We start from the raw sequence: 22850 nt of genomic DNA on the forward strand, positions 1-22850 counted from the left end.
TGAAAGTGTCCAAGGCCAGGTTGGAGGGGACTTGGAGCACCCTGGGTTGGTGGAAGGTGTCCCTGCCCATGGCAGGGGCTGGCATTGGATGGGCTTTAGGGTCTCTTCCCACACGGAATCCATGAGGACTTAAGGAGATGAGAATGGTACAGGAACATCTTTAGGGGCTCATTCTGGCCCCTAAAGGAGATCCAAGAGAGATTCTTAGCAGGGCTGGAGTGCCAGGACACGGGGAATCGCTCCACGCTGACCCAGGCCAGGCCGGGATGTGTTTTTTGGGATCTCTTTTCCCGCTTTTCGGGCTCCCCTCACGCTTGGGGCCCTCCCGGCCGCCAGGCGGCGCCATGGCAGCGGGGCGGGGCGCGGTGACGTCACCGCCACGCCGGGTGGGCCGATGCGGCGGCGGCGGCCCCGGGAGCAGCGGGAACGGCCCCGGGAGCAGCGGGAGCAGCGGGAACGGCGGCACCGGGAGCGCCGGTAGCACTGCGAACGGCGGCAGCGGCAACAGCGGGAGCGCCAGCATGGAGTACGTGAGCCCCGAGCAGCTGGCCGGCTTCAGCAAGTACAAGGTAGCGGCGCTGACGGGGGCCGGGCTCGGGGCCTGGCCCCGTGAGGGGGGCGCTGAGGGGCGGCCGGGGCTGGGAGGGGAGATTGGGGTGCACGGAGGAGCGGGGGCTCCAGCGGGGCATGGAGCCGGGGTGGGATCTCCGGAGGGGCTGTGGAGAGAGCTGGAGTGTGGGGAGGGGAGATGGAGGGAGTCCGGGGGTTTGGGGCGGAGGGAGGGGCCGCAGCGAAACCTGAGGTTTAAAGGAAGTGTAGGGCGGTGCGAGTGTTGGGAGGGTCTGCAGTGAGATCTGGGGTTTTGGGGTACGGGGGTTTGCAGCGGTGTGCGGGGTTTTGTGGGACTGCAGTGAGACTCGGGAAGGGGTTTGGAAGGGGTGGGAGGTGCAGTGAGCCGCAGGGTTTGGTGGCTTTGCAGTGACACCCAGGGGCTTGGTGCTGCAGTGAGACCTGGGGGGGTGGCAGGGGGCTGCAGGGGAACCTGGAGTTTGGGGACAGGGCATTGCAGAGAAACCTGGGTTTTGGGGCGAGACTCCAGTGAGGCATTGGGGTTTCAGGGTACAGAGATCTCTGCAGTGGAACCCCGGTTTGGGGGTGGTTGCAGGGAAACACAGGGTTTGGGGGGATGGCTGCAGTGAGACCCGAGGTTTATGGGCTGGGGGGCTGCAGAGAGACCCGGGGTTGTGTGGCAGAGGAATTGCAGTGAGTGAGAGCCGGGATTTGGGGGGCTGTGGGTGCACTGAGGACCAGTGTGGTAAAGGTGGGACTGTGTGCGACATGGGACCCCCCCCTTGCTGGAATGATCAGGGTGTGACTGGGAGCTTCTCCTCCTGCTGGGCTGGGGCCCAGGGAGGCAGTGGTGATCTGTCCCCACACACAGTGAGCTCTGGGGCTGTCCCCCCATGAAGGGACCGCAGAGGGGGCTGTGGGTTTCCCGGGAGCAGGGCCAGCCCAGGAACTGCCCCCATAGGACTCAGGACCACTGTGCTGCTGCCCTGTGAGTGCTCCCTGCAGTCACACCCATGGAACCCACATCGTTCCCATCTCCTCGTGCCAAGCTGTGTCTTTTTCAAAGAGCTGGGAACCTTGGAAGGAATTGCTGGAAGTGCCACCAGGCTCTGCTGTGGCATTTGAATCCCTGAGGCCTGATTTTGGGCCAAAGTAGGTGACATCCTTGACACGGGGAAATGCTGGATCCTGTGTTCATGTGGAGAGGAGAGTGTTTTCCATATTTGTTTCTTGCCCCATGCCAGCTGTGAAGTAGAAAGGCTTCACCTCACCTTCTTTGCTCTGCTCTTGTTGTGGGACCCATCATGTGGGCTCGTGTTCCAGTCATCCTTCCAGGGTGGCTTGTGGGGTGTCACTTAAGAGTGTGGGACAATCAGGACAAGTCTGAGGCCTTCAGGGAGCACAGCTCCTCCTGGAGCCATCCGTGGGGGCTGGGGTGGCCAGGGCTTGCTCACACTCCTCTTGCACCCTGGTGAGGTGGAGAGAAGTGGACTTGGGAGAGCGACTTGGGACAATGTGTCAGGGCTCACGAGATTCCCTGTGGAAGGCTGGCTGTGTGGGGATTCATCAGGAAAATGTCTGCGTGTTTAGAAAGGCAGGGAACGGCTGTGGGTTTGTGTGGGTGCTGGAGAAAGGTAATCAAAACACTCAGCTGTGAGCCAGGCCTCCCAAAAGGATGGGTTTGGCTCCTGCAAAGACGATTCTTTGCTCCAAAAGGGAGACTATTGGATGTTCAGCCTGTTTCCAGCCTGCTGGAGGGATTGGTGGGGTTGCTGTTGTCCCTCTCAGCACCTGTGCAGGGACAAAGGGGTCTCCAACTTCAACACCCTTCTGGATCGTGTGGCAGGGACCAAAACTGCTGCCAGCTTATTTCCTGAAGGCACCTCTGACAGAAATGCTGCTGCAGTTGAATCTGGGAGCAGAACCCTGAAAGGCATGCAGGGTGAGGAGGAAGGTGCCACGCAGCACAAAAGCATCGGTCACTCCCTGTCCCCAGTCAGGCGCTGGTGGGGTGCTCCCTGGCCCTGCTTTGGGGGCACAGGGCTGGAATGTGGGAGCAGGGCTCTGATGGAGCTGTGTCCTGAGGACAGGAGGAGCTTTGCCCCAGAGCCTGTGGCTTTACTGAGTCAGCAGAGACTGGGGCAGGAGTGGGTGGGTTCACTTAGTGCTCCAAGAGCACCGTCTGTGCCCCTCTGGTGTCTCTGCCCTGCTGCCTTCCTTGCTTGCTCCGTGTCTTGTTTCCTTGGGGAGCTTTGTTCCTGGCTATTTTAGCCTTGGGAAAGCGGCTGATCCAGCACAAATCTCAGTACTGGGTCACGTATTCCAGCCTTGATTTGGGCATTGAGGCTTGGCGTGCTCTGCCCTTTGCAGCTTCCAGAGCTGGGTTACCTTGTCAGACTCACACATGGGGCTGGCAGGGACCTTAAAGCTCATCCATGCCACCCCCTGCCATGGGCAGGGACACCTTCCACTATTCCAGCTTGCTCCAAGTCCAGTCCAGCCTGGGCTGGAACACTTCCAGGGATCCAGGGGCAGCCACAGCTTCTCTGGGCACTCTGTGCCAGGGCCTGGCTGTGCCTCAGCCTTTGAGCTGTGCCTGGCAGAAGCTCTCTGGCCACACACCATCAACTTGGAGAAGAGACAGTGGATGTGGGGGGATGTGGAGGAGGCAGCGTGTCCCCAACAGGGAAGGAGCCTGTCCTTGGAGAGGAGCTGGTGTCCCTGGGGCTGACAGAGCAGGAGCAGAGGAGCTTGATGCAGGATGATCCCCAGCCTTCTCCAGCCCTGGCTGGGTCACTCCTGCCATGGAGTCAGGAGTGCAAATGGTTTCAGTTTGCAGTGTGCACGATCCTGCTGGCTGGGGGCGAGGCAGGAGTGTGCTCCTGCTGTCCCAGGCTGGCAGGGCCAGAGAGGGAAAGGTTCTCTGGCTGCTCCTGAAGGGACACTGAGGAACTCCTGAGCCCGAGGAAGCCGTGCAGCACGAGGTGCAGTGCTGGCAGAGAGGGTGTCATGGTTTAATGGTGCTGGAGAAGATTTCCTGGGGATGCTGGTGCCACCAGCTGGGCACGCACCCAGGTGTGCCAGAGGCCAATGGTCCCTGGGTTGTGCCAGCTCTGGGGTGGCAGCAGGGCCAGGGCAGTGCCCGTCCGCTGTGCTGGCACTGCTGGGGCACCTCCAGTGCTGGGGGCAGCTCTGGGCCCCTCCTGACAGCAAGAGAGACCTGCAGGGGCTGGAGCGTGTCCAGGGAAGGGAACGGAGCTGGGAAGGGAATGGAGCCCCAGGAGAGGCTTAGGGAGCTGGAAAGGGGCTCAGCCTGGAGAAAAGGAGGCTCAAGGGGGACCTTGTGGCTCTGCACAACTCCCTGACAGGAGGGGACAGCCGGGGGGGGGGTCAGGCTCTGCTCCCAGGGAACAGGGACAGGACAAGGGAAAATGGCCTCAGTCTGGGCCAGGGCAGGGGCAGGTTGGACATCAGAAGGAATTTATTCCTGGAAAGGGTGCTCAGGCCTTGGCAGGGGCTGCCCAGGGAGGTTTGGAGTGCCCATCCCTGGAGGTGTCCAGGGAATGCCTGGATGCAGCACTCAGAGCTCTGGGCTGGGGACTAGGCGGGCATCAGTCACAGACTGGACTCGAGGGTCTGGGAGATCTTTTCCAACCTCATTGATCGTAGGATTCTGTGCCTGTAACACTCCTGCAGCAGGGAATTCTTTGGCTGGAGGAAATATCCCTCTGGAGACAGGCTCAGCTAAATGGGGAACAGAGGGACCAAATCCATGCTCTGCAGGTGATGTGTCCCAGCCCTGCCTGGCAGCTGCTGAGGCTTCCCCTGAGGCCACACAAATGCCAGCTGTGTCTGCTCCAGCACTTGTGACTTGTCAGCCTGGGGCAGGTGATGGCTGGTCCTGGCAGGCTGGAGGTCTCCATATCCAAACTCCAGTGCTTGTTTTGAGGCCGTGGAGCAGGATTGGTGTGTCCACATGCCAAGGGAAAAGCAATCCAGGCCCCTTGCTGTGGTTGGGTGTTGAATGTCCTGTGCCAAACCCCAGCGCTCTGTTACTGTCAGGTGTGGGGTGTCCCCTGCCAAGAAAGCTGCAGCCAGGCTCTGCTATTTCTGAGTGGAAACTTGCAGTTGGATGCCAGAGGTCAAGTTCTTAACAGCTGTCTGCAGATGGCCTTGTGGCCAGCTTCTGGGCAACCTCCTTCTGTAAATGTGTGGGAGAGGGGGAAATGGGGCCCTCGGGAGTGTTCACAGAGGTGTCTGTTCTGCTTTGCTTCCTCTGCTGCAGAGGGACTTTGGACACGGGTCTGGAGTGACAGGACCCAGAGAATGGCTTCCCACTGCCAGAGGGCAGGGCTGGATGGGATCTTGGGAATGAGGAATTATTCCCTGGCAGGGTGGGCAGGCCCTGGCACAGGGTTCCCAGAGCAGCTGTGGCTGCCCCTGGATCCCTGGCAGTGCCCAAGGCCAGGCTGGACACTGGGGCTGGGAGCAGCTGGGACAGTGGGAGGTGTCCCTGCCATGGCAGGGGTGGCACTGGATGGGCTTTAAGGTCCCTTCCCATCCAAACCATTCTGGGATTTGATGATTCTAAGTGAGGACACAGCTCTGCAGCTTCTCGTGTCCTTGGCAGTGGCAGCCAGCTCTGATGGTTTGTCCCTGTCTTTCCGTATGCCAGTCACGTGCCCTGCCTTCTCTGTAGCCTTTTCTCTCCCAGCCTTGTCTGAGCTGCTTGTGATTCCATGTTGTCCAGCTCTGCCCTGAGGGATCCTCTACTGGTGTCTCTGGTGTGATGGAGGCACTGGTGACAATTCCAGGGGCTGTGATCCCTGTGTGGCTATTTGCTCCAGGTCCCATAGGGGCAGGGAAGATGTTGGGGTGACAAATGTTGTGCAGGAGGCTCTGGCTGCACGTGAGTGTCTGCTCCCCTGGTTTCCTCCCTGTGAGAGCTGGGTGGAAGGACAACTACAAGGCTTTGTCATGATGCCACGTGGGCCTCGGGCATTCCTGGGATCTTATTCTCAGGGATCTTGGTCTGGGGTAAATGCCAGCAAAGGAAGAGGTGGGAATGTCACTCCTTACCTGAAGCACAGAAGGAACGGACAGGGAAGGTGATGAAATGTGTCATGTTTGAGTCCAAAGGTGGACCACACTGTGGTTCACCCCAGAAGCTTCTGGAACCAGCATGAGTTCAGCAAGAGGAAACTGAAATGAAGCTTGGGAAAGACTTTTTATAGCAAAGCTGCTGCTCCAAAAACCCTCAGACCCTTCCATTCTGTGTCCTTGTGTCTGAGCAGGGCTGGTGGTGGCCTTAAGGGACCTACAGATGCCCTTAGAAATGCTGTTTATTAGAGCTGATGCTCTAAGGAGGGAAAAGTATGGATACTACGTCCATTGGGATGGTGGGAATCCTGGGTGGGGGAGCAGCAAACGGGCCTCTGATCCATGGTATTGGCAGGCCCCGTCTGCAGAAAATCCTTCCCACATTTGATTAGTCAAGTTCTTAAAGGGTTTTCTTACAGGAAGACAACTCAATTCCTCATTTCCAGTGTTAGATGGAAAGGATGTTCAGAGGGGAGCTTGGAGTCCTGGGGCACTGCACCCAAGGGTCAGGCTTCAGCGATTTCCGTTTATTGTGGAAAGCATTTTCCTTGTGGATGCTCTCTTCCCTTTCCTGCACCCTTCTTCAGGTGGGAACCCAGCTGCTGGTCCCATTTGTGCCCTGAAGAAGAGGGTGCTCTGCCCATCAACCAGAAATCCCATTCTTCCAGACTTGGAGTGCCACGGGTAGCAGGGCTGCAGATGCTGGGCTGTGGAAAACAGATGACTGGAAGCTGTTCCTGGCAGGATTCTCCAGGCTGCCCTGTAAACAGGAGCCCTGAAGAGATCTCTGCAGGGTGTTCAGAAACACCGATGGCAGCTCAGACCGACTGAACAACAGCACTGGGAGCAAGGGAAGCAGGAAGGGAAGCGTTTTGCTGCTGGGCTGTGGCCCTGAGGCTCAAGGCCACAGTGATTAAAGGCAGGCCACCCCCAACCTGCCAGCTCGGCTTCTCCTTAGCAGGAAGGGTGAGAAGGAGGGGAAGCCTTTGAGCCCAGCTCTGGAATCACTTAACTCCTTCCCCAAGGGCTGTTTTAATTGCTCTGAGACAGCTGGGTGTGTGCTTGCCTTTAAACACATGCAGCTTCCCAAGGTGCTGCCTTGTACCTGCTGAGCACCTCCTAGACTCTGTAATTTCCAAGTTAGAGGTGCTTTTCTTCTTTCTTCTCCTTTCCTGTGATACAATTCAGGGGTTTGAACCACTGCCCAGCTTAGCATGTCCCTTGCAGCTCTCGTGGTCTGAAAAGTGCCGTGGTTGGAGGAGACAGCAGCAGTGCTTATGGATTAACTGGGAGCGACTCAGCTCACGAGCCTTGGCTGAGCTTTTCCCCTGCGCTAAGCAATGAGATGAGGGGAAGGGATTTATGCTGCTTTCTAGGGACACTTCTGACGTGCTGGAAGGTTTTGATGAGTGATGAGCTGGTGCCACTCCTGGGACTTGCTCTGGCTGTGTTTACATCTCTTCAACCAGAGCAGCCCTGAAATTGCTGCTGAGGTGCTGCTGGTTTCTGAGCAGTGGCCTTTGCTCTACAGGGTGTCAAAGGTTTGGTGAGGGATTCCCAAACTTACCTGTTTTAGCCACACAGTGGTGGTAATGAAGCTCTTTGTGGTCAGGACCTACTGCAACTTCAGCCCCCAGTGGGTCCTGCAGGGTTTTCAGGAGGAACTTCAGACCTTTGTGGGTTTTTCTATGAGACAGTGACTCACCCAGGCACAGGCAGCTTGTGGCTGTATTGGCTGCCACACCTCCCCTGGACACTTCCAGGGGTGAAACAGCCACAGCTTCTCTGGGCATCCTGTGCCAGGACCTCACCACCCTGCCAGGGAATATTGCTTCCCAATATCCCATCCAGCCCTGCCCTCTGGCAGTGGGAGCCATTCCCTGTGTCCTGTCCCTCCAGACCTTGTCTCCAGTCCCTCTACAGCTCTCCTTCAGGCCCTGCCAGGGGCTCTGAGCTCTGCCTGGATCCTTCTCCTCTCCAGGTGAGCACCCCCAGCTCTGCCAGCCTGGCTCCAGCCCTGGAGCAGCTCTGGGGCCTCCTCTGGGCTCTCTCCAGCAGCTCCAGGTCCTTGTGCTGTTGGAATGCCCAGGGCTGGGGCAGCTCTGCAGGTGAGCTCTCACCTGGGCACAGGGGCAGAATCCCCCCCTTTCCTGGTGTCACACCAGGGCATCAGCCTAGGACTGAGCCTTCCAGGTGCCAGCACACACAGCCAGGTGCTGTCCATCTTCCTGGATTCCTTGTCCTGTCCCACAGCAGGAGCCCTCTGGGCTCTTCCCTTGCGGTGCAGGTGAAGCACACAGCTCCTGCTGTGCCCCTCTGCCTGCTGCACACATCCTGCATCCTCGGGCCCACCTGAATGAAGCAGGAGGTTGCTGTTCCCAGCTGGTGGCTGGGGACATCTGCTAAAAGCAGGTGCCTTTCTCATGGATGTGAGCACTGTGGAGCAGCAGGGAGCTGCATTGCCAATCCCAGCTGTCAGTGTGGGCACAGAGGTGCCATGATGAGCAGCCACGGGCCTGTGGAGAGGAAAGAGCAGTTGAAGTGCTGACAAGTGCTAAGCCTGCTGGTGCCTTTGGCTGCGTGGCTTTTCCAGCACTCTCTCCTTGGCACACAAAGCAGAGCTGGGTCCCAGCTCGTGCCTTGAGTGTTGCAAGGTGTGCAGAGCTATCACCTAAACAGAGCGTGGGCTGCTTGTCAGCCCATCTTGGGGCTCTTTAATTGCACTGAAAGCTTGCTGCAATGTTTACTGGTGTCTGTTGAGTCTTGGCTACGGGGAACTCCATCAGAAAAGTTACTCATTGCTAATGAACAGCAAGTCTTTGGCTGTCCAGAGGGTTTGGAAGAGAACTGGGAGGGCATTGTGGAAATTCAAGTATCACTTCCCGTGGCTGGCTCCAAAAGTGGCCACGTTACAAGGGTTTGTGTCAGTGACCCGGCTCGCTCTGCTTCACATCTTGCACAAAGCTGGATGTCAAGTGAGGGGATTTTCCTGTTAATTGTGAATTTCTTCTTTGTGGAGAGGCGGGATGAGAGAGAGGCAGAAATGTGCATTGGAAAAAAAGGTTAAAACCTTTGAAAAACCTTGAAATTTGGGGGTAGCATTGCCCCCTCTTCCCTGCAGTGCCTTGCTTTACCTGAATCATCTCCTGATGTGTTTGGGCTTGTGGCTTCCTTGAATAGGAAAGTTCAACTTGATTTCTTTTTCTAGGGATTGTAAGAAATTCTCTTTTATTCCACTGACTTGTGCATTGTCACAGAATCCCAGACTGGTTTGGATGGGAAGTGCCTTAAAGATCATTTAATTCCAACCCCTTGCCAGGGGCAGGGATGCCTTCCACTATCCCGGGGTGCTCCAAGCCCCATCCAGCCTGGCCTTGGGCACTTCCAGGGATCCAGGGGTAGCCACAGCTTCTCTGGGCACCCTGTGCCAGGGCCTGCCCACCTTCAAAGGGAATAATTCCTTCCTAAGGCCTAATCTAAACCCACCCTCCTTCTGCTTGAGGTCATTCCCCCTGTTCTCGTGGTTGGTGGGTTGGGATCAAATCCAGTTCTCCAGAGAGCCTGAGGTCCTGCCAGTGTTTGATCTCCCTGGAGGCTCATGGCCTCTGTGAGGAGCATCCCAGCCTGGAGGTGCCAGAGCAGCTCGCTGACCCTGCAGGAAGCAGGTTTTGGGATATGCCTTTGGGGCGAGCTCAGGGCTGTGGAAGTTGGGGGGTGGTGAGTCTGCTGCCTTCTCGGCTGTCACTGCCTTGCTCTCCTGGTCCCTCCTGTTCTCTTTGGGCACACAAGGCTGGTCAGATCCCCCTCTCAGGTATGTCCCCCCTATTTTTTTGAAGCCCAAACCAGCTCTGGCAACATAGGAAATTCTTCTGGCTGTCCCAGTGTTATTGTAACAAGTTTCCTTTTCCTGCATTTTTGACTCTGCCTTTTCTCCCCCCTCCCCCGAATCACTGCACTGATCCCTGGATTGCCACTCCAGAGGTTCATTGCTGCCTGATCCTCTCCTACCTGCATCCCTGAAGGTTCATCATTCCCAGCCCTGAGCTCACCATCTGTGCAGCCCTGTGCAGCTGATCACCTCCCACTGCAGCAGAAGCAGTGGTGACCCATATTCCTGGATATTTGATGCTCCCAAGCAGAGAGAGCTCCTGGATGCAGCTGGAATTGGCAGGCTGCTTGCCTGCCGTCAACTTCAAGTGTTTCCATGGGGAAATGACTTCCCCTGCACCAGCACAGCAGTGGGATGGGGTCAGGAGCTGGTCAGCTCTGTCCCACCCCGGGGTGATTCTAGTGCCAGGACAGAGCCACAGCCTGCTGGAGCTGCTGTGCTGGAGGGAGAGACTGCACTGAATTCTACCCTGGGATGGTGGGCAGGCCCTGGCACAGGGTGCCCAGAGAAGCTGTGGCTGTTTCATCCCTGGAAGTGTTCCAGGCCAGGCTGGACACTGGGGCTTGAGCACCCTGGGACAGTGGAAGGTGTCCCTGCCATGGCAGGGGGTGGCACCGGCTGAGCTTTAAGGTCCATTCAATCCAAAGCAATCTGGGATTCCATGAATCTCCCAGCTGGTGTCTGAGAAGCAAGGCTGTGAATATCAGAGTGTTGTGGCAGGGCAGGAATGTGGTTTTCCCAATGAATTAGCACGTGCTGTGGGGGTTGGAGAGCAGGAGGGATGCTTCTGCTGAGTGTGGCAATTCCTTATTGAGGAATGGAGCTCTGGCCTTGCTGGGACCCTGCAGGTGTTCACTCCTGGGCTCCTGCCAACAAGAGAGACATGGAGGGGTTGGAGTGTGTCCAGGGAAGGGAATGGAGCCCCGGGAGAGGCTGAGGGAGCTGGAAAGGGGCTCAGCCTGGAGAAAAGGAGGTTTAGGGGTGACCTTGTGGCTCTGCACAACTCCCTGACAGGAGGGGACAGCCAAGGGACAGGGACAGGACAAGGGGCAATGGCCTCAGGCTGTGCCAGGGCAGGCTCAGGCTGGATATTGGGAACAATTCATTCCTGAAAAGGGCTGTCCATCCCTGGCACATCTGCCCAGGGTAGTGCTGAAGTTTCCATCCCTGGAGGGATTTAAAAGCCCTGTGGATGTGGCACCAGGGGACATGGGACAGTGGTGGCCTTGGCAGTGCCAGAGGATGGTTGGACTCGATGTTCAGAGAGGACTTTTCCAGCCTCAGTGATTCTGTGACTTTATGCTGAGTTTTGGAGCATCTGTCATTGCTGGATGTCTGAACCCTGCACAGTGACACCCAGGCAGGAGGAGGGACACGCTGAAGCTGCAGCTGGGACACACAGCCAGGACATCCCCATCCTCCCTGCAGCTTCCAAACCCACGGGCTCATGTGGTGGGTGCAGCTCTGCACTGCCAACACTCCCTCCTGGTGCCAGCTGGGAAGTGACCTTGGAAAAGGCAAACAGGGCTCGAGTTAATCAGTACCATTAAAGGGTGAGGTGACTCCTCACACGCTGGCCAAGGGTGGGCATAGGGCAAACGTGCCTTGTTTTGCCTGGCACGGCTCTGCTCACTTGCGTTTGCTGGGATTGGTTGAGCTTTCTGCCTCCTGCCTTATGTTGAGCCTGAGGGGAAGAAGGTTCTTAGCCTTGTCCCCTCTTTGTATTTAGGAGATTTGTAGGGAGCAGCCTTGTGGACTTGCTGGAGCTGCTCTGCTGAGTGCCCTGATCCTGCCTGGAGCACCTGGGAGCAAGATGGGATGTGCAAATCCATCTTTGCTGTCCTCAGCACAGGTGCCACCAGTGCTGTGCTGCCCCAGCCCACCTGGGTGTCGCACGCCAACACCTCTGGGCCCAGACAGTGATGATGGTCTGAATCCCACTAGGCACATGGTGGGATTCTTGGCATGTCCTCTGCAGGGCCAGCAGCTGGACCTGGTGACCCATGTGGGTCCCTCCCAACTCAGGATTCTCCAGGGTTCTGTGGCAGTGTTTGCTCTGCTGCTGGATCCGGGTAACCAGATTACTTCAAAGAAGAATTGTTTTTTCCGGGACAGGAAGACCATTAGTAGAATCTGGGCTATAAATCTGTATTTTTTTCCTCTTTGGACACATAATTGGATCTCCCAGAGGTGTCCTGGTTGCAGGATTAATGTTGGGTTGAAGCCATACAAGCCATTTGTGTCTGTAAATCCCACAGCGACGCCAGCCAGCTCGTCTGCGATGGCACCACAGCCACTGGGCCTGTCCCCAGCTCTTGGGGTGCCTGTGGCTCCCTGGAGCCATCCTGACATGGACAGGAGGCTCCTGTGTGCTGCCAGTGATTGTTGCTGCTGGTTTTGCTCTTTCCCTGAGGAGTTCTGACCCCAGTCCTGAGGGAGCTGTCCGGGCTGGTTGGCTCCTCCCTGCAGCCGTGAGGAGAAGCTGTGTCTGTGAGCACAGAGCTATTTTAGAGCAGGGCCCTTTACAAATGCCTGGCTGCTTTGGGAAGGAGACTCTGGGATGTATGAAATTCCTTCTGGGCACTTCTCCTTTTCCTTTAACCTTCTTTCCCTGAAAAGGGGGCAGAGTCCAGGCTGGTGGGAATCATTGGTCATGATAGAAGAACGACTTCTAGAGGGATGTGAGTCACTAGACCAGTGTGTGGAGATCCAAAATGCAGAAGGTGACACTGACTTCCAGTGAGGATGAGGTGAGGGAATGATGGAACCAGTGCCAGGCTCAAACACTGTCTGGTTTGGACCTTCACAAGTGAAGAGGTGGAACGGAAAACTTTAGTAATGTTTGTAAGGAAGACCCCGACAAGGAAAAGCAGCTGGAGGAGGCTGGGCATGGCCAAGATGCTCTTGGCATCTGTCCCTGAAGCTGCCAGGCAGCTCATTGGCATTCTGGAAGCAGCTGTCCCGGGCAGGCAGCCGTGTCCTGGCTGTCCAGAGTGCTGTCCCCTAGGGTGGCAGCCAACTGGCACCAGAGCCAGCCCTGGTTCTGTCCCTGTGCCCCAAGGTGGGCGCAGCACGGCTGGCCTTGCTCAGCACACAGAGAAGTGTCCTGGCTGGAGCCTGGCAGGAGCTGGGGGGCATAGAAAGGATCTAAAGCTGTGGGAGAGAATCCAAAGGGGCACAGACCCAATGGGGAAGGGTCTGGAGGGGCCACACAGGGAGTGGCTGAGGACACTTGCTTGTTCAGCTGGAGAAGACACTGAGAGGAGAGCTCATGGATGTCAATAGCTTCCTCCTGAGGGGCAGCTCTGATCTCTGCTCTCTGTGACAGGGACAGGACCCAAGGGAACCTCTGGAGCTGTGCCAGGGAGGTTTGGATTGGATATTGTGACAGGTTCTTCCCCCAGAGAGTGCTGGGCACTCCCCAAGCTCCCCAGGGAATGGGCATGACCCCGAGGCTGCCAGAGCTCCAGGAACATTTGGATAATGCTCTCAGGGATGTGCAGGGTGGGATTGTTGGGGGTCTGGGCAGGGCCAGGGGTTGGACTCCATCATCCCTGTGGGTCCCTTCTGACCCAGGATGTTCCATGGTTGCATCAGCAAACCTCCGCAGAGCAGCTGCCCTTTCTCCAAGAAACTGCTCTTGCCAGCTCTTTGAGTTCTGCAAGCAAGGTGGGAACATGTGTGGCCATGGGGAAAAGCTGTTTATTGAATATTATCCCCAGTTCTTGCAGGGAGAGAGGAAAGCTTCCCAAGCCATGAGCCTGGTGAAATTTCCCTGAGGTACCTTCCAAGCACGGGCACAGAGGCTGGCTCTGGAGCTCTTCCCCTGCCTCACTCTAAGCCTTGCATCTGTTTTCTTGTTCCAGGCTGTTTTGGGGATAATGAGATTAAATCAGTCTCTCCTCCTCCCCTGGCTGGTGCTTCAAATCCTATTATCTTGTAAAGCATTTGGAATTCTGCCCCCCAAAATTGCATTAAGCTGAGATGGAAATTCCTTGTGGCTTAGAGTTGCCTCCATATGGCTTTGGGGTTTGTTGCTTCTTGCTCTGCTGCTCCTGTGGGGACACAACCTCTGGGGCTGAATCCCAGGGAGATGGACTGACCCTGCACAGGCAGGGCAGGGAAGGGCTGGGAGGGGGTACAGAAATCTTTGCCAAGGATGGGATTTACCCAGCTGGGAGCAAATGCTGTAAGATGGGCCCCTAGCGAGACCCATCTTGGTCCTTTATCCCTTCTTGTTCCTGGTGCCTGTCTCGGGGGTGTTGCTTTGCCCTTTCCCACCACTTCTCTGCTTCCAGGGAAAAGTGGGGAATGCAGACAAGGAGAGGAATAGGTTGGAGCAATCCATGGGTACAGTGATGGGCTGGTTCGAGGCCATGGGCTGGGGGACACACCTGGAGCTGCTCTTGGCTGAGGGGTTTGCTTTTACCAACCAAACCAAATGTGGTGCCTGTTGGAATGAGACCAAAGGAGGCCACAGTGATGCTCCAAGGGCTGGGGTCCCTCTGCTCTGGAGCCAGGCTGGCAGAGCTGGGGGTGCTCATCTGGAGAGGAGAAGGATCCAGGAAGAGCTCAGAGCCCCTGGCAGGGCCTGAAGGGGCTCCAGGAGAGCTGCAGAGGGACTGGGGACAAGGCCTGCAGGGACAGGACAAGGAATTGCTTCAAAGTGAAAAAGGGGATTTGGGTGGGATATTGGGAAGGAATTCTTGGCTGTGAGGGGGTGAGGTCCTGGCACAGGGTGCCCAGAGCAGCTGTGGCTGCCTCTGGATCCCTGGCAGTGCCCAAGGCTGGGTTGGATGGGGCTGGGAGCAACTTGGGACAGTGGGAGCTGTCCCTTCCCATGGCAGGGCTGGCACTGGAGTTTCTGGAAGGTCCCTTCCCACACAAACCACTCTGGGATTCTGTGGTTGGGATCGGACTCGGGCAGATGGCTGTGCTGGAGCTGGGGGTGCTGTCCCAAGGTGGGTGAGCAGCAGGTTCTGCCCAGCCCAGCACCCAGCATGTTGAGCCCAGGAGTTTGGTAGCCTGTGGAATTGTTCTTGGGATTCTTATCAAAGTGTTCCTGGGAGAAGAGGACTTTAGCCAGGGTAATCTGTGTTTGGAAGAGGCTGTGAGAGCAGATAATGGCTCATGCTGCTCTCGAGAGCCAAATGATGTCAAATTTTAACTTTCTATCTGGAAGTTGTTTCATGCCTTGATTTTTGTTTCTATTTCTATTTCCCCCACCACAAACACACCCTGAGCACCTCAGATGTTGTGAAAGTGATGGGGTGAGGGGTAGGAGCTCTCCCTCCCCATTCCCTAAGCTGCTTCTGGTGAAATCTCAGCTCCTCAGTGGAAAGGGGCCCTCTGAGACCCATCCTCGTCAAGGGACTTCCAGTCCCACTGCTGGAAGTGAGGATGGAGACTGGGACCAGCAAGGGAACAAAGGGGTCACAGCAGAGCAGGTGACAGATGGCACTGTTGGGGGGTAGGACCCACAGCATTTCTCCTCATCCAGGAGGGACAGAGCAGTTGGAAGCAGTTGATAGGATCAGCATTTTTCTCCTTGCTTGTGTCCACTCGGAGAGCTGGAGCTGGCATTTCCAAAGGGTGCAGGGTACATCAGGAGTCCTGTGGGGGTTCCACACAGGATGTGGCTCAGAAGGTTCCAGATGTCTGGCTGTTTCTGCAGGTTGCTGGAGCCCTAACTGTTGGTTTTTGTTTCCCTTTCCCAGTACAGTGCCGTGGACAGCAACCCCCTGTCCCTGTATGTCATGCATCCCTTCTGGAACGCCATCGTGAAGGTGAGTCCCTGTCCCACCCTGAGCAGGACAGCACAGCCCAGGTCACCTCTGTAACACCATCAGCTGCTTCGTTTGTGGTGCCACTAATGAGTGAGGGGCTGCCTGCAGCCTGCCCCAAATCTGAATGCCTGCATCCCAGCCCCACGCTTCCTGCTGCCCCGGGATGCTCCGGCTGCTCCTGGCAGTGTTGTCTAACACCCAGACAGTGCAACCATGGCTGGAGCAGCGCCTGCTCCTCGGTCCATGTTTTAATGAGTTCATCTGTTCTTTTGCTGCTTTCCCATAGATCTTCCCTACCTGGCTGGCCCCAAATTTGATAACGTTTTCTGGCTTCCTGCTGCTTGTCTTCAACTTCTTCCTCATGGCATACTTCGACCCTGACTTTTATGCTTCTGGTAAGGCTGCATGTTCCTGGTCAGGTGGGAAATCTGTCACCTCCTCTGCTGGGAATTTGGTGAGGCCTCTGGGTCTGGGCCTTCCCAAAGTGACTGGGACAGAGGAGGGGATTGAACTCGCTGGGTTTTGTGACAAGGACTTGTCAGGGTGTGACACCTTCCCTCCGGCTGCCAGGGAAAGGTGCTCCTGGCTGGCAGAGGGTGGGGCAGAGAGAAAGAAACAGCTGGAATCTTGGGTTGGAATTGATTCTGCCTGCAGAGCAAACAAGTGCCCTTGTTTGAAAATCTAACAGGAAAATGTTAGGAAGTGCTGCTTCCCTGAAATCAGCAGGTAGAGCCTTTGTTTTTCACATCCCAGCTCGCTCCCCTCTTGGCAAAACCACCAGCACATCAGACTAACAAGGCCAAATCCTCTTTCTGAGCTTCACCATTCACAGCTTTAAACTTTCTAACCCCATGATCATCTGTCAGTGAATCCAATGGTTCAGGTGTGTTCCTGTGCACATGGAGGAGTCCCAGGGAAAGGATTAATGAATTGTGATAATTCTCAGGAGCTTTTGTTCCATGTTTTTCTTTCCTTAGACCCTGCCAGGTCTGGTTTAAGTTGCTCAGGAGAGTTTGTGTAGTTCTTCTAAACTGGACCCATCATCAAAACACATTTCAAAAATCCTGGTTTCTTGGGATTTCATTTATTGGTAGACAAGTCAAAGCTGTTGAAGGCTTGGGTGGCACCTGTTGGCCAGGGTTTGGGCTGTTAAGGTCCATGAGCCATGAGAACAGAAGCTGTCAGTAGCTCAAGGTGAAAAGCCCCAGGATGTCAGACATCAGAATCATGGAATCCCAGAATGGTTTGGGTTGAAGGGACCTTAAAGCCCATCCAGTCCCACCTCCTGCCAGGGGCATGGACACCTTCCACTCTCCCAGGGTGCTCCAAGCCCCAATATCCCATCCAGCCCTGCCCTCTGGCAGTGGGAATCCATTCCCTGGGTCCTGTCCCTCCATCCCTTGTCCCCTGTCCCTCTCCAGCTCTCCTGGAGCCCCTTTAGGCCCTGCAAGGGACTCTAAGAATTCCCTGGAGCCTTCTATTCTCCAGGCTGGACATCCCCAACTCTCCCAGCCTCTCAAAAATTGGCTGTGGAAGGATGGAGAAGCTCATGGCTTGGGACCCTTTCACATGCTTGGAGAGAGAGCTTCTCCTGGTGCTTCTCCAGAATTTTGTGCCTCCCCTCCTCCTTGGATAGCTTTGCAGATGTGATGCCCTCCCTCCCTTTGCTGCTGGAAGGGCACCATCCTGCTGCCCTGAGGAAACAGGAGGTGGCATTTCACAGGATCACTGTTCCCCCAGGAGACCTCCCTGTGCCCTCCTGCTGCCAAGGATCCATGCCTCTTCCTGCCCTTCTCCAGGGCTCCCTGATTGCAGCCTATCATGATATCCATTAGGAAGTAAATATTAACAGGGGAGAAAGGTGCTGGACAAGAAGAATGGCCTGTTACTCTGCTTCTACCACAACCAACACAGTGTGGGTATTAATCAGCATGCTGAAAGCCCCAAATTAGGTTTTATTTTGGATAGCAGCTTGAATCTGGATCATGTTCACGTTCGTTCCGTTTTTCTCATGATACAAAATAAAACATTGTCCATCAGAGGAGAAACTGAAGGTGTGATCCCAGGAAATTCACAGAGCCTTGATGCACGAGTGTGGGTATGGGGTGAGGTGCAGCCAGCTCCACTGGCTCTCTGCCCGAGCAGTGCTGGGGGAGGTGGAGGTGCTATTAGGGAAGAGCTCAGTTTCCATTGGCAGGATGGGACTGGAGACTGGGCGGGGAATCCTGGCATGTTCCTGCGGGGGCAGGGAGTTGCCACATCAAAGAGGCTCCTCCACTTGGTGCTCTGTGAGCCAGTGACTGAGGAGTGTCCTCTGCACGCACTTCCACACAGCCTGCAGTGGCACTACAGAACTGGCCCCAGTTCTCAGATCCCATGGTTTTGGAGAGCTGGGGACAAAGGACAAATATATCCTGAAAGGCAAAGTCCTCACTGACCTGGTCTCATGAGCTGTTGTGGGGCAGCTCTGCCATCACATCCTGCAAAGCTCACATCCCAGATTCACTGTTTGAGTCCTCGTGGCTGTGCTTTTTGGGCCAAAATAAACCCTCTGGGAGCACATCCTGAACTGTCCTGACTCTGGTCTGTCTGATCCCTGCAGCTCCTGATCACCAGCACGTTCCAAACGGCGTGTGGATCGTGGTGGGGCTCCTCAACTTCATGGCCTACACGTTAGGTAAGAGTTTTCAGGGTCACTCACTCAGCTGTGGTTGTGTTGTCCCCTCCCTGAACCCATGGGAAATTTTAGATTCTGTGCTCTTGCCAGGAGCAGTTTCTGGGAGCTGCTTTGCAATGTGGAGACAAGGAAGTTGTCCCAGAGCATCTGATGGGAAAAGAAGATACTGGAAGTGACTTTGAGATGAACTGTGAAACTCTGTCTTGAGTCTGCTCTAAATAATCAGAGAATCCCAAAATGGTTTGGGTTGAAAAGGACCTGCAAAATCCTCTAGTTCTACCCCTGCTATGGGCACGGACACTTTCCACTATCCCAAATGTGGGAAATGAATTTGTAGAGAATTCTGAAAGTCTGATAAAGGTTCACGTAGTATGTATTTGTTTGTAAACAAACAAAACATGCCTGTGTGAACATGCCTAATCTGACACCAGGTTGCTCCAACCCCCATCCAGGCTGGCCTTGGACACTTCCAGGGATCCAGGGGCAGCCACAGCTTCTCTGGCCAACCTGTGCCAGGGCCTCCCCACTCTCACAGAGAACAATTCCTTCCCAATATCCAGCCCAAATTCCCTCTTTTCCACTTTGAAGCCATTCCCTGTGTCCTGTCCCTCCATCCCTTGTCCCAAGTCCCTCTGCAGCTCTCTTGGACCTCCTTTAGCCACAGGAAGAGGCTGCCTTAAGGAATATAAAGGAAACACAAGGAAATAAACATAATCTCATCAGACTGTTGCATTTTTCAGCCTCCCATGGAGCAGGGGTAGAAAGTCCACTCACTGAGGGTGGAAGTGGGGAAAGCTGCTGTTCCCTGGCCCATTGCTTTGTGTGGAGTGTCCAGGAGAGCTCCATGTGTAGGAATGTGCCCCCTGTTGACAGAGTGGCTAAATTATTCTTCGTCTGCTTAAAAAGGCAAAAAGCCCAGAAGTTTCTCTCCCAGTTTGGTACAAAAGACACCTCATAGGACCTTTTGGACTTCCCCTCAAGCCTGGTGTTGTCTCATTAGACAGAAGCCGAGAGGTCCCACCTAGGTAATTCACTAGAAAAAGAAGAGAGCAAAGGAAATAATCACTTTTGTGGGGTGTTTTAGCAGGAGCAAGAACCTCTTGCCCATGGCTGAGTTTTTCTCTGTAAGAGCTTTGATATTTTGCCTTTTATTGAACCTTTTCCTGTTTCCAACACTACCTCAGAAGCCATCCTGCTAATTTTATGCCATTCAGGATAGCTGAGCTATCTCAGGTGTGATGTATTTCTCTTAGAGCTCCTAAGACCTGGCTCAAAGAGTAACACATCATCCATGTTTCTTTCTCTCCCTCTTCCCAGATGGCGTTGATGGCAAGCAGGCACGCCGGACCAACTCCAGCACCCCCCTGGGAGAGCTCTTTGACCACGGCCTGGACAGCTGGGCCTGTGTGTACTTTGTGGTCACCGTGTACTCCACCTTCGGCCGGGGCTCCACCGGCGTCAGCGTCTTCGTGCTCTACCTCCTGCTGTGGGTGGTCTTGTTTTCCTTCATCCTCTCCCACTGGGAGAAGTATAACACAGGGATTCTCTTCCTGCCCTGGGGATATGACGTCAGCCAGGTGGTGAGTTCACACCCTGGGAAGCTGCTGGGTGCAGTGCTGCCCGCTGAGAGGTGTTCTGCTGCGGATCCAAAGCCTTGTCAATCATGGAGTCAGTCCATGGACATGGATTCTCCATGACAAACAAGGCTTGAAGGGTGGACATGGCCTTGGCTCTCCTCTCCCGGGTTCCTGCATGTTTTGCCCACTGGAATTGTTGCTTTATGTAGTTCCCTATGTGGTACCAGTGTGCGTAAAGCCTGGAAGTTTGGGATGCCTTTTGGCACCGGGGTCTGGATCAAAAAATCAGCAGAAGTAATTGGCTTGTTGATTGCTGTTCCTGAAACAAAGATTCCTGGGGAGCTGCCCCTCCAGACCATGGTCCCTGGGCAGTGGTGTTGAGACTGATGGTGATGGACCCCTTGGGGTGTTGGTGTGTCCATCCCTCCTTAAGGAATTCTCTGCAGGAAGCTCTTGGAACCTGGGGATGAGGCAGCTCACCTGGATTGCTGGCAGTGCCTTCCTCCAGCCCAGGGTGCTCCAAGCTTTGTCCAGCCTGGCTTTAGACATTTCCAGGGATGAGGGAGCCACAGCTTCTCTGGGCAACCACCCTCATTGTAAAAAAGCTTCTTCTTTTAACTCAAATACGTCCATTTATTTATCCTCTGCTTTGTCAGATGCTGGGTGGGAAATGCAACGAGTTGGAAGGAGAGTTCAATTAATGCAGCTGCATTAACTGGAATAATCATTTCTCCTACTACAAGGAGACCAGAGCTGGTCCCTGACTGTACTCTGATCCTTTCTCCCAAAATGTTGCTTAACCCAGGTCTTTGAGCTGCCTGCTGGAGAAAGGCAGGGGTGGAGGGCAGAGCAGCGTGTTCCACCCAGCTTCAGGGGACTATTAAAGCTGAAATAGCCCTGGTGAGCTTCTCCCTGTAATCCAGCAGCAGATGGATAAGGAAGAGTCCCTGAATGACCCCTCCAGGGTCACTGCAACTTGTGTAAAACCTGTGCTGTGGTCACCTCGAGAGTTCAAGGCTGTGCCAGGGCATCTCTCCTGCAGCTCCTGCTCATGTCCTCCTCATGGAATCAGTGAGGTTGGAAAAACCCTCTGAGACCATCGAGTCCAGCCATGCCCTCAGCACTGCCAACACCACCACTGGCCCATGTCCCCTGGTGCCACTTCCACGTAGTTTTTATATTCCTCCAAGGATGTGACTCCACCATGTCCCTGGGCAACGCCTGCCAAGGCCTGAGCACCCTTTCCATGCAGAAATTCCTCCTGATGTCCACCCTGAGCCTGCCCTGGCACACCCTGAGGCCATTGCCCCTTGTCCTGTCCCTGTTCCCTGGCAGCAGAGCCTGACCCCCCCTGGTTGTCCCCTCCTGTCAGGGAGTTGTGCAGAGCCACAAGGTGCCCCCTGAGCCTTCTTTTCTCCAGGCTGAGCCCCTTTCCAGCTCCCTCAGCCTCTCCTGGGGCTCCATTCCCTTCCCAGCTCCGTTCCCTTCCCTGGACACGCTCCAGCCCCTGCAGGTCTCTCCTGTCAGGAGGGGCCCAGAGCTGCCCCCAGCACTGGAGGTGCCCCAGCAGTGCCAGCACAGGGGATGGGCACTTTTCAATCCAGTTCCTGCTCAGCAGCTCGCCCCTCCTACACCTGGTAATGTGGGATATTTGTGAATTTGTTTTATTTTTCTCCTTCCTGCTGGTGGATAGGACCGAACGTGTCATAGCTTAGAGCTGCCTTTCCCTGGATCTGCCTGGCACATGTGTGGTGCTGCCAGCCCAGGTGCTGCCAGACTTGCCCATCACATTTCTCACCCCTGCTTGTCCTGTGCTTTCTTTCAGACCATTTCAATTGTCTACATAGTGACAGCCTTTGTGGGAGTTGAGGCCTGGTATGCACCTTTCCTGTTTAATTTCTTATATAGAGACCTATTCACTGCAATGATTATTGGTAAGAAACTCCATGTTGAAGCCTGTCTTTTAAACTTCACCTTTTTCCCAAACCCCCTGCTAATGACCTGCTAACACTGCTCTGTTTGCTGCCCCGGGCTGTTGTTGAAGTGACTAATTGAGGGTGTTCTCACAGCCTGAAAACCTTTCCCAGGATTTCAAAACAGGATTGTCTCCTGCAGAGTTATTTTGGAGAACTTAACTCTGCTCTGCCTGGGCTGACTTCACTCCAGACAAGCTTAGTTTGTCCTCAGTGAGAGCCTGGGGGTAAAAGCAGTGTGGTAAACCCAGAGTTTCCAGGGGATAAAGCCCAGTGTGCAGGGGGTGGTGGGACCTGGCTCTCAGTGGAGCCTCCTCAGCCTTGGGCTGGTTTGAAGGGGTCAGGACACTTTTGTTTTGCTGCTCTGGGGCTCCTTCTCACCCCAGAGCCCAAACATTGTGTGGGAGGGAGGTTGCAGCCATGGAGGTGGGTGGGAGCTCTGCTGTTTGGGGATCCTGCCCTCCATCCACCCACCTGAACATTACATCATTATAATAATAATAATAAAATTGAAATAAAGGCCCAGCCTCACTCTCCTGTGGTCAGGCAAAATAAGCCACTGCAAAGGGTAGAGCTGAGCTGATGTTGTTCAATGCCATTTGCCTCATTCACGAGTTCTGCTCAGTTTATTTTCTGTGTCCCTCCAGGTGTTCTTTGTAATTGCTTAATTTTGAGTTAATTGGTGTGTTAAACGTACTTGCACTTTTATCAGGTAGATGTTCCCAGCTTTCCTTTGACAGCTGTGTGACTTAACATGAATAATGAATGTGCTTTTCCTATATGAGAAATTGAGCCCAGTTCCCACACGGGGGAGAGGAGCTGGGTTATTAAAGCAGGAATATTTCCAGCTCTGTTCACACACCTTCTGCTGGATAAACAGGGAAGGAGTTGTGCTGGAATATCATGGATAGTGTTGATGGTTCTGATTTAGGTCAGGATTTTTCAGTTATTTGGGTGCTTTGTATCATTTATCCAGTTAAATGACAACTTTTTGGCAATATGGACACTGGAAATGTCTGCACACAGCCAGAGAAACAGCAAATTGCCTTTCTTGTGAAAACTTGATGTCATTTGAGGAGTGTGCACTCGTGTCTCACTAGAGTTGTATTCTAATTAAGCTTTGTCACTGTTTAAAGCACAAACCCGAGCTCCTTAATGCAGCCCTTTCAAATGGAAATGTCTTCAACTTACAGCAGACTTTAACTTTTAATTACAGCTCTCAGGCCAGACTCCGAGCAGCTACTTCCAAATGTGCTGAGCTATTCCTGGGGCACCAGG

At 54.8% G+C, this 22850-nt stretch overlaps 1 protein-coding gene across 2 annotated transcripts in view; it reads left to right on the plus strand.

Annotated features, from left to right (window-relative positions):
- Nucleotides 1-295: 295 nt before the first annotated feature.
- The window catches only part of SELENOI (selenoprotein I), a 29990-nt gene continuing 7435 nt past the window's right edge, over nt 296-22850 (plus strand). Inside the window, exons 1-6 of one of the 2 annotated variants that reach the window (XM_038132089.1) lie at nt 296-569; nt 15277-15345; nt 15632-15740; nt 17948-18022; nt 19340-19602; nt 21425-21533. In XM_038132089.1, the coding sequence (XP_037988017.1) occupies nt 345-569; nt 15277-15345; nt 15632-15740; nt 17948-18022; nt 19340-19602; nt 21425-21533 (850 nt within the window). In that variant the 5' untranslated portion in view covers nt 296-344. The remainder of the gene's footprint in view (nt 570-15276; nt 15346-15631; nt 15741-17947; nt 18023-19339; nt 19603-21424; nt 21534-22850) is intronic. The other variant, XM_038132088.1, reaches the window with a different exon arrangement.

This window comes from Motacilla alba, chromosome 3, assembly GCF_015832195.1.
Source record: "Motacilla alba alba isolate MOTALB_02 chromosome 3, Motacilla_alba_V1.0_pri, whole genome shotgun sequence".
In the NCBI taxonomy this organism is placed as follows: Eukaryota; Metazoa; Chordata; class Aves; order Passeriformes; family Motacillidae; genus Motacilla; species Motacilla alba.